We start from the raw sequence: 9,403 nt of genomic DNA, 5'->3' as shown, positions 1-9,403 counted from the left end.
AAAAGCTACAAAAATTAAAAAAAAAAAAAAAAAAAAAGATACATTGCACTCCTGTTGTCCACAGCCATGGTAGACATCACCAATCAATCACTGCACCATACTGCAGAGCTCAGACAGAGCCTCTCAGTCCTCAGCACAGCACTCTAGGAAGCCATTACTGGGCAGAGTAGGTGCCTGTCATGAAAGCCATTGCTGCCCTACTCTGGTCTCCCCACCCTAATACATACCCTACAGGACCCTCCCCACTGACGTCCACAGCTCCTCACTGTCCCCAGGATTCAGGCACTCGAGGCTTCCCACTGGTCTGGCTTGGGCACACCTCCCAGCCTGCCCTCTTGGAATTGTCCCCTTCTTCTGCCTCACATGTAGTTCCGGGTCAAGTTAGCCTGAGTGTCACTCTTAGTTCTGAAAAGCCCTTCCTTCACTCTGTCTTCCCTGTGAATTCCTGCTTATCCTTGGGAAAGCCCTCGTGACTCTCTTGGTCCTGCTCCAGGCCACCGCTCTGCCTCTTGCATCAGGGAGATCCACCTGGCACACGTTCCTGCATTTGTCCCCTCATGACTCTCTCCCTCTGTACAATAGGCTTCTGGAGGGCAGGGCTGGGGCTATTCTCTGAGTGTCCCCAGAACCCGCTGTAGGTCTGGCATGAGCAGGGCAGGTATCAGTGTTGGCTGCATGACTGACAAGTGAGAAACACCTTGCAGAATCCACTCATTTTGTCTTCAGGTCCAGCCCAGCTGGAGAGGGAGAAAATGTCTTGGCTCAGGGTGATGGAGCAGATTTCTGGTCTGTGGGGATACTGGCCACTCCAGGAGGGGTCATTTCTTGGGCTACTTCCAAGCCAGGTCCACTTGGGGTTCCTTCAGAGGGGGCCTAAAATACTATGTGAGAATACTTCTGGCATAGAGAACACCCAGCACAGCCCAAGGGGAGCTGAGAAACAGGCAGAGCTGGCTCTGAGCTCAGCAGGTCACAGGGTGGGCCTGGGGAAGGACATAGGGGCCACCACACACAGGGGCTGGGACAAAACTCTGAAAAGGTGATACCCTTGTCCAAGGCAGCTGCATAGGCCAGCGGGAGGCGCTGGCAAGTATTTCATTAGGCAGAGAATCCCAGGGCGACAGAGAAGAGACTCTGGAGGTCCGTTTGAGGTGGAGGTCACTTGTGAGGCATGCCAGCAGGAGCTTAGTCTCCCACAAAACATGGAAGTTGAATGTGATGAATTTCACATGCATTGCAGTTCTGATGTCAGTCCCCTGAGCCACAGAGAGCCTTCACCCGCCCCTCTCAACTGGGCTGTGCCTCTTAATCACTGCTGTCAAGGGAAGCAAGGCTAAAGTGTGGGAAAGACCTTTTACCCATGAGAACCACTGTGAAAATGGTCTCTCTAAAGCAGCAGAGGATGATGAGGAAAGGACAGGGAAATGGACCCAACACTGACCTCCTCCCAGACACTGAAAATGCTTCTTATTCACAGAGACAATTGTTAGCTGTCCTCATCCCCCGCCCCATACTTTCTCCCCAAAAAGGACATGTCGATGTTTACTATGACACACAATAGACAAACCAAGGCCATCTGGGTAGAATTCTGTTTACATCTGGAGAGAAGAAAACTGTGAAAACCAATAATATCTGCATCTATATGTATAGATACTGACATCTACATATAGCTATTGCATTCCGCCAGCAGCCTGGGAATATTCTGCAATCACACTGGCAGGTCTTGGCATGTAGCAGCCAAACCAACTGGTGGTGTCCCCGAGTGCCGCCTCCCTCCTGCTGCTGGGGCCCACCTGGTGGGGGCAGGGGAGACAGGGTGGAGAGGCCATACCTTGTCTCACAAAGGTCTGGCTGGTGTCCAGGAGGATCTCACAGCCTTCGATGATCATGCGCTCGATGGCCAGGTTTTTCCGGATGTTCTCTGTCTCACTTACTTCATCGTGCATTATCCTGTGGGGATGGGAAGCTGCACAGTCAGAGACAGGCTGCCCCCACTTCCCAGGGAGGTGAGAATGCCAGGCTTCTGGGCAGACCTAGGAAGAAAGCCTGGTACGCAGATTCTCAGGTGGGGTCTGTGGTCATGGAGGGGATGGGGGTGTGTATTTACTGAGTGCCTGCTGCATGCCGGGCACTGCATAGACATGACCTCATTTTATCCTTCTGACAGCTCAAGGAGGCAACTGTCCTTATTTCAGAAAAAAGAAAACAGAAGTCAGCAGCTACGAAGCAGCTCTGTCAGATTTTAGAGTCCGAACTATGTAGAACAGACAGCAGGTGCAGCTCAGCACTGGGAAGGATATGGGAATAGAGGAGACATCCTATGTTCATGACCCTGACCCTCATCCTTCTACCAGCCTTATTCCCATCCCAAGAACAAAGCTCATTGCTCCCTCAGGGCCTTTGCACTTGCTGTCTCCTCTTCTTGAATGATCTTTCTCCAAATATTTGCATAGTTGTGTCCTTAATATTGCTTGGGTCCTGAACTGGCTTACCTTTTGGAGCACCTGGCAATCCCACTGGCTCAGGGGATGACTGACCTTAGCCTACTTCTGTAAGCTCTGGCTGACCTTAGCCTGAATAAAGACAACTCCCCTATTTACCGCTGTAATACCCCTCCTCTCCGAGAGGTGGCGCCATCCAATAGCTTTTAAAAAATGGCGTTGGTGGGAAAAGGTGGGTGTGAGCCGCCAATTTTGCCTTGGTGGGTTTCCAGGAGTCTTGGGAAGGTAGTAAGGAATTTGGCAGGGGCAGGGTCTGGGGAGTGGGGAAGGGGGGCTTCTGCCAAAAGTACCCCACCTACTCCAAGCAAAACCTTTCATCTGCTGCTGATGCCTGAATTTCTACAGCTAAGACCAACAAAAGGGCTGGTTAATATGTGTGGCTTACAAACTTCTCTCATAGACATTATCCAATTTAAACCCCAAATAAAGATGACACTGCCTCTTCCGGAGATGGATCTGTGCTTAACTGAATCAGCATGACATTGAGCAGATTCCTCAATCCCTCTGATCCTTAGTTTCCTCATCTACAGAATGCTGGGGTGAAGGTGAAATAAAAGGGATTTCAGGTACTCGCCCATGCCATGCCATGCCTGGCATATGACAGCTGCTTAAATAAAGGGTAGTAGTCATTGTTGATGATATTATCATTGGTTGCAAAAGAGTTGTTATTATCTTTCCTGGTTAAGGACATGCATTTTAGGCTTAAATTCACTAGACGAGCACTTTAATAAATGGACCGGGGCCCTTAGCTGGAGTCTCTTCTTTGGGAGCCTCAGTTTCCCCCTTTCTTCCCCAGCAATGCTCTTCTTGGAAGCCCAGGCCCCTGCTTGATGTTTGAGAGGGAGGCACCTCTGGGCACATGCTAGTTCCCTAGAGATGGATTCATTATGGAAGTAGCCAATGGTAATTAAAACCCTTCTCTTGATGAGGGTGGGATTTTGTGGGGGAAGCCTGTGTTTGGTAAAACACAAGGGGGGTAATTCCAAGGTAGCAAAACTAGTTTTCCTGAGCAGCTGCAGTTTACACATTCTAAGTTCCAGCCCCAAGTGGGGTTTGTGTTCGGGACCCACATGCACACATGTGGGAGCTCTAGGAAGGCGGTGGGAGTTTCCAGGCTGTGAGGCTCCTGGGAGCCCTGGAAATGATGACTTGGGTTATCAGTGAGCAGAGAATATAGGGGTCAGGATAAAAAGGTGGGATGAAGGCCCAGTCCCTGGAGGTGGGGAGTGTTTCTGAGCGCAGCCTAGGAGAAGTTTGGCTATCTAATGGCTTCCTCCCTGGGGGAACATGAGAGGAGAATGAAAGGGATACTGTCATGGTGATAGGAAAACCTTTTGTGCCACTGGAGCTGGGTTCAGGGCCAGGTACAGGTAGTTGGGTGGGAGGAAGGAAGAGTAGGCCACACACCGAGGATCCCGGGGATAAGGGATCAGGGTCTTATGTCAAATACCTCAGCACCATGTGCCACCTGCAGCTCTGTTTGCAACAGGATAGGATATCCCTCAGCAAGGAGGAGCCCTGCTGCCTTACAGGAGTCCCAAACCTTTTTCCTTGGGGAAGAGTGTGCAGGATTTGGAACCCTGGGCATGGGAGGACTGGAGTCCCTCCACCTTCCTGATCGGTGGTTTCGTTACTCTGCAACTCTGCAATCACACTCTGATGGCATCCTTGCCCTGATTCTCCACTCAGGTGTGCAACTCGGCTGGGTCGTGGAAGGATCAGGGGGCACCCTATACCTTGTGCTGGTCCAGCCTGGTCCTCTCTCCACCCAGCTGGGAGCTGTGGCTTCGTTGGCTGCCCCTTGCCGGCCTCAAGAAGACTTTTAGGGCACTGAGTGTTTGGCAGTGCCCTGGGTAGGGGCCGGGGCTGGATCCCAGACCCTGCAGACTGACCCTTCTTTGTAGCCCTTGGCAGCCCAGTTCTGACCACAAGGCCCTTCCTCATCTCTTGGTCTTCACAGGGTGGATACCCCCGAGCTCAGCCTCTGGTTCTCATCTTTTTCCTTCCCAAGCTAATTCCCTTGGCAATCTCACCAGTGCTGTCACTTTAAACACCATCTGCAAGCTGATGATTACCGGATTTCTCTCTCCCCTCCGCTCCAGACTCAAATTCCCCAGTCCCTTCTTGTCATCTCCACTTGGACATTGAATTGGCATCTCAGGTTCAACATGCTCCCAAGAAAGCTCCTGAACTCCCCTCCAGACTTGTCCCTGCTGCAGTTTTCTCCAGCTCGGTTGATGGCACCTCCACCCTCTTGTGGCTCAGCCCCACATCCTGGAATCACCCGTGACTCTACTCTTTCTCTTTCCACATCAAATCCATCAGAAAATCCCATTGCATCCAGGATCTGAATCTCTTCCTGGAACCTCTTCCTGGATGACCACAGTCATCTGCTGCCTGGGGTGCTGCAAGAGCCCCTCTGTGTTCCCCCATGTCTGCCCTTGCAGAGGAAGCGTCCCTCTGGGCTTCAGGGGCTGAAAGAGGGCCAGGTGAGGGGCCTTGACCAGAGGACTGGGGCACTAGATTGGACAAGCCATGTGCTTATCCACCCACTGCCACTACCTGCCTCTGGTTGACTAGAGACTTGGGCACATGAGGGCATGTCACCCAGGACCCCCTCTGGGCCTCCTATGGCCACAGGTTTTGACACATTGACACTGGAGAACAGAGGAAACAGGCAGAGAGTGCCTGGGAGTCCCAGACAGCTCCCTCTCCTGGGAGATGTTGAGTGCCCAGGGGCCTTCCTTGGGCCCCATCTGTGCCAGGGATAGCACAGCACCCACTATTCCTGCCCACCAGGGCTTGAGTTGTAACCCCCTTAGGACCACTCCAGGGGACTCTGCTTTGAGCTGCAGCAAGCTGTGCCCCTCCCTTACAATCCCCATCTGAACTCGAGCTTTGTCAGGGGTTCAGCGAACTCCTGGTGAGGGGCGTCCTCAGCCCTGCCCCATCTGCCGGTCTGGTGCACTGAAGAGCCAGGCCTCACCTGGACAGCTCCTCCAGTTTGGACTTGGCGTAGTCCAGGCTGTTGCGCTCAACGTGCTCATGAGGTGTGTGGGCCAGGAGCTCGTGGAGGGTCAATATGTACCTGGGGATCTGTGGGCAGGTGGCAGAGGTGAGGGTGGAGAAAGAGCCAGGGAAGCAGGGCCGGGGAGCAAGGCAGGGTCAGACAGGGAGTGAGCAAGAGAGAAAGAGAAAGAGGGAGAGGGAGAGGGAGAGAGAGAAAGAGGTGGCGAGGGCGGGGGAAAGAGGGAGAGAGCGAGCGAGCACATGGGCATAGGGTGCAGGTGCGGGGAGAGAGAGAGAGAGAGAGCATGAAGGGGGGTGGTGGGAGAGAGAGAGAATGGTTTTTAGCCCAGAGGACTTCCATGAGCAGAACTGAGGAAGGAGATAGGCTGCCCTTTGGTCACAGACTCTAACTTGGAGGCTCTTCCAGGGTCTTGTCTAGGGCTCTCCTCTGGTTGAGGGTGGTGTGGGGTGCTCAGGAGCCAGGAGAGAAAGGTGGGTGGACAGGCCCGCAGTCAGCTTGCCCTGCACCCAGCATTGTCCACTGCTGGCCCTAACCACCTCCCCCACCCCCTCTGGCAACCCAGAGCTGGGGCACGTTAAACACTGAGCCCCCTTGCCTGCCATGGTCCCTTCCCCATGCCTGCCTCCCTGACTCTCCCCCACCCAGGCAGGGCCAGATGCCACCTGGAACATGGGGTAGGTAAGGAAGGTCTCCAGCGTCCTCTCCTCGCAGTCAGGCTTGGCCTCGTAGTGCTTCAGCAGCTTGTCAAAGTCACGGTTCTGCTTGCAGTGGGCCAGGATCTGCAGGCTATACTGATGGTTGCGGACAAACTCTTGGTAGATGTTGAGCATGGGCAGCAGGATGTCAAACAGGTCAGCTGGAAGGATGAGGCAGTCAGTGGGTGGCCAGGGCAGCTTGGTGGGGACAGAATCCTTTAGGCCCTTGGCTCCCCCAGCTATACCCAGAGAGGCCGGGGGCCAGGTTCAAGTTCCTCACCCCAGAGACATCTCTGCTCTTGGGGATAACTCCAGGACCACTGCCCTGTCCAGTGCCAGTAGTGGGCCTCTGTCATTGGGACCACATTAGAATCACAGACTCTTAGAGACACTTGTGATGGGAGTGTCAGAGAGAGGAGGTAGAGTGGGCACTGTGGGGTGCCACCTGGATCCCCCCAGCTGCCAGGAGTCCTGGTGGCCAATGACTCTCAGCTGGGTCCCTCTCCAGGCATTGCTCTCAGCTGGAGGAAGCTGCCTTGCCTGGTCTGTCCTCCCGCTTCAATTCGGGACATTAGTGTGAGGTCACCCCTTCTCCATAGCTTCCTGTGGGGTTGGCTGAGGTTCTGTTGCAGCTGGAATGCTGCCCAGATCCTCCCTCTGCCTGCCCCCATGCCCTATGGTGCTATGGCCTAGGACACTCCCCAAGAGGCCTCCCTCCCTCCTGGAGCCTCTGTCCTGGGACAGAAGTAGCCTATCTGAGGTCACAGGGCAAGTCAGCAGCCAGACTGGAGCTGGGTCTCCTGACCCCGATTCCAGGGGTTTTCCTACCATATGACACATGAGTCTCTGCTCCTTCATTCATCTGTCATTGTCCCAGCAGACCTTCCAGGCTCAGCACTATCTAGTTCACCAGGTGGGGCCCTTTCTGGCTATAGTTCTGTCTCGAGCTTCCTGGACATATAACTTTCCTTTCAGTGCCCCTAAGTCCCAACCAATTTCCCCAAATCTGCCCTTCAACATTTGATAGACTGGGATGGAGTCATGTGAAACATCTTCTATTTATTTATTTATTTATTTATTTATTTATTTATTTGATGGAATCTTGCTCTGTTGCCCAGGCTGGAGTGCAGTGGTACAGTCTCGGTTCACTGTAATCTCTGCCTCCCATGTTTAGGTGATTCTCACACCTCAGCCTCCCACGTAGCTGAGACTACTGGTGTGCACCACCACGCCCAGATAATTTTTGAATTTTTGTGTTTTTTGTAGAGATAGAGTTTTACCACTTTGACCAGGATGGTCTTGAACTCCTGACCTCAAGTGATCTGCCTGCCCTGGCCTTCCAAAGTGGTGAGATTATAGGCATGAGCCACTGTGCCTGGCCTTGAAACATCTTCTTCTTCTTCCTCTTCATTTTTCTGAGATAGAGTCTCGTTCTGTCGCCCAGGCTGGAGTGGAGTGCAATGGTGAGATCTTGGCTCACCGTAATCTCCGCCTCTTGGGTTCAAGCAATTCTCCTGCCTCAGCCTCCCACGCAGCTGGGACTACAGGTGTGCGCCACCATACCTGGCTATTTTTTGTAATTCTAGTAGAGACAGGGTTTCACCATGTTGGTCAGGCTGGTCTTCACCTCCTGACCTCAGGCGATCTGCCTGCCTCAGCCTCCCACAGTGCTGGGATTAAAGGCATGAGTCACCACACCTGGCCAAAACATCTTCTTATAAGTCCCATTTAAGAAAGGAAACATGGTTTCCTTATAATCAACTCTAAATGGTAGCTCATGTGATGGGTGTCCGACCACCTGATGGACAATATCTTCAACAATGCAATTGCAGAAGATGAGGACCCCATCTTTCTAAGGACACTTCTTATTTTGACCTTAGAGAAAAGTATGGGTCTTTGACTTCAGAAAAATAATAGTGCTTACTTCCCCCTGGGAAGCTGAGGGCAGGGGAGCTCTGGAGAGCCAGGCCTGGGCCTGCTCTGTGCCCTCTACCTATGCAGCCTTTGCTATCCCTTTACTTCCCTAAGCCATTTTCTTTGCCTCCATCGTGGAGGTGACACCAACACTCACCTTTATCTACCACATTAAGAAAGTGAAAAAAAAAGAAAGACACTTGGTGCAGGTTGAGGGTGAGATGCAGGAGGTTCTTCTGTCTGTTGCTTGTGGAACTTAGGGCAGTGCAGCCATCTTGGAGAACAATGGGATAATATGTATGAAGCAAGAGCCTTTCACATTTTTGGGTTCTTTGTTTTTAGCAATTCTGCTAATTGGAAACCTATCCCAAGGAAATGATCTCTAATATGGAGAAAATTTCTTATGAAGAGATGATTATTTCTAATAACAAAAAATTGGAACAACTCTAAGAGCCAACCATAGCAGACAGTTAGATAAATGACAGTGCCTTCATGGGTACTGGAGTATTACACAGTGATCAAAAAGCATGCTTTTGGCATGAGAAAATGCTTATGGGATAATGCTAAGTAAAAGAAAAAAAAAACACACAGCAAGATACAAATTCTATATTCAGTATGTTTGCAATTATGTAAAGTGGAAAAAAACCCAAGATCTATGCATGGAAAAAAATTGGAAGAAAACACACCAAAGTGTTTATAGTGGTTATCTTTGGGAAGCAGAACTATGCTTGATATTTTTAAACATTTTCTACTTTTATGGGTTCTCAATTTTTCTGAAATGGATGTGTATACATTCTTTATAAAAGGGGAAAGTGGATAGGAAACTAAAATATATCATTTCCTCTTAGAAATACAGGATTTGCCAACTTGTCTTTTCTCTTCTGCCCCTCTGAGGGATTCTGTGGGTTTTAAAAGTGACACTCTATTATGCTCTAGAAGGACAAAACTGCCGCAGCCTTTTGGGGTGGCCCCTGGAGGGGGATTTCTCTGGGGGCCTCAGTGAGGGTTGACTACTCACCCAGGACCAGCGTGGGCCAGCTGGAGATGCGGGCCTTCAGGCCTTGGTAAAAGATCTGATGTAAAAACATGATGGTTTCACTGAAAGAGAAAGCACAGGGTCACCTCTGCCCCAGGGACTTCCTGCTCCTCCAGAGGTGACTGTCCCCAAACCTCCTGCGCGACTTCAGCAGCAAACCCTTTTCTCATGTGAGACCTTACGTGAAAACTGCATCGGCAGGATGGATGATATAATCTGGGGGGCC

General features: G+C 51.5%; 1 protein-coding gene across 4 annotated transcripts in view; it reads right to left on the bottom strand.

The window, feature by feature from the left end:
• Nucleotides 1-9,403, bottom strand: part of RASGRF1 (Ras protein specific guanine nucleotide releasing factor 1) — a 126,639-nt gene that overhangs the window by 62,733 nt on the left and 54,503 nt on the right. For all 4 annotated transcript variants that reach the window (XM_017886868.1, XM_017886869.1, XM_017886871.1 and 1 more), the window contains exons 6-9: nt 9,160-9,239; nt 6,195-6,388; nt 5,488-5,597; nt 1,832-1,950 (exon numbers count right to left, since the gene is read on the bottom strand). In XM_017886868.1, coding sequence (XP_017742357.1) covers nt 1,832-1,950; nt 5,488-5,597; nt 6,195-6,388; nt 9,160-9,239 — 503 coding nt within the window. The remainder of the gene's footprint in view (nt 1-1,831; nt 1,951-5,487; nt 5,598-6,194; nt 6,389-9,159; nt 9,240-9,403) is intronic.

Source organism: Rhinopithecus bieti, unplaced genomic scaffold (assembly GCF_001698545.2).
Source record: "Rhinopithecus bieti isolate Rb0 unplaced genomic scaffold, ASM169854v2 scaffold_15087, whole genome shotgun sequence".
Classification (NCBI taxonomy): Eukaryota; Metazoa; Chordata; class Mammalia; order Primates; family Cercopithecidae; genus Rhinopithecus; species Rhinopithecus bieti.
This window is presented reverse-complemented; position numbering and strand designations above follow the sequence as displayed.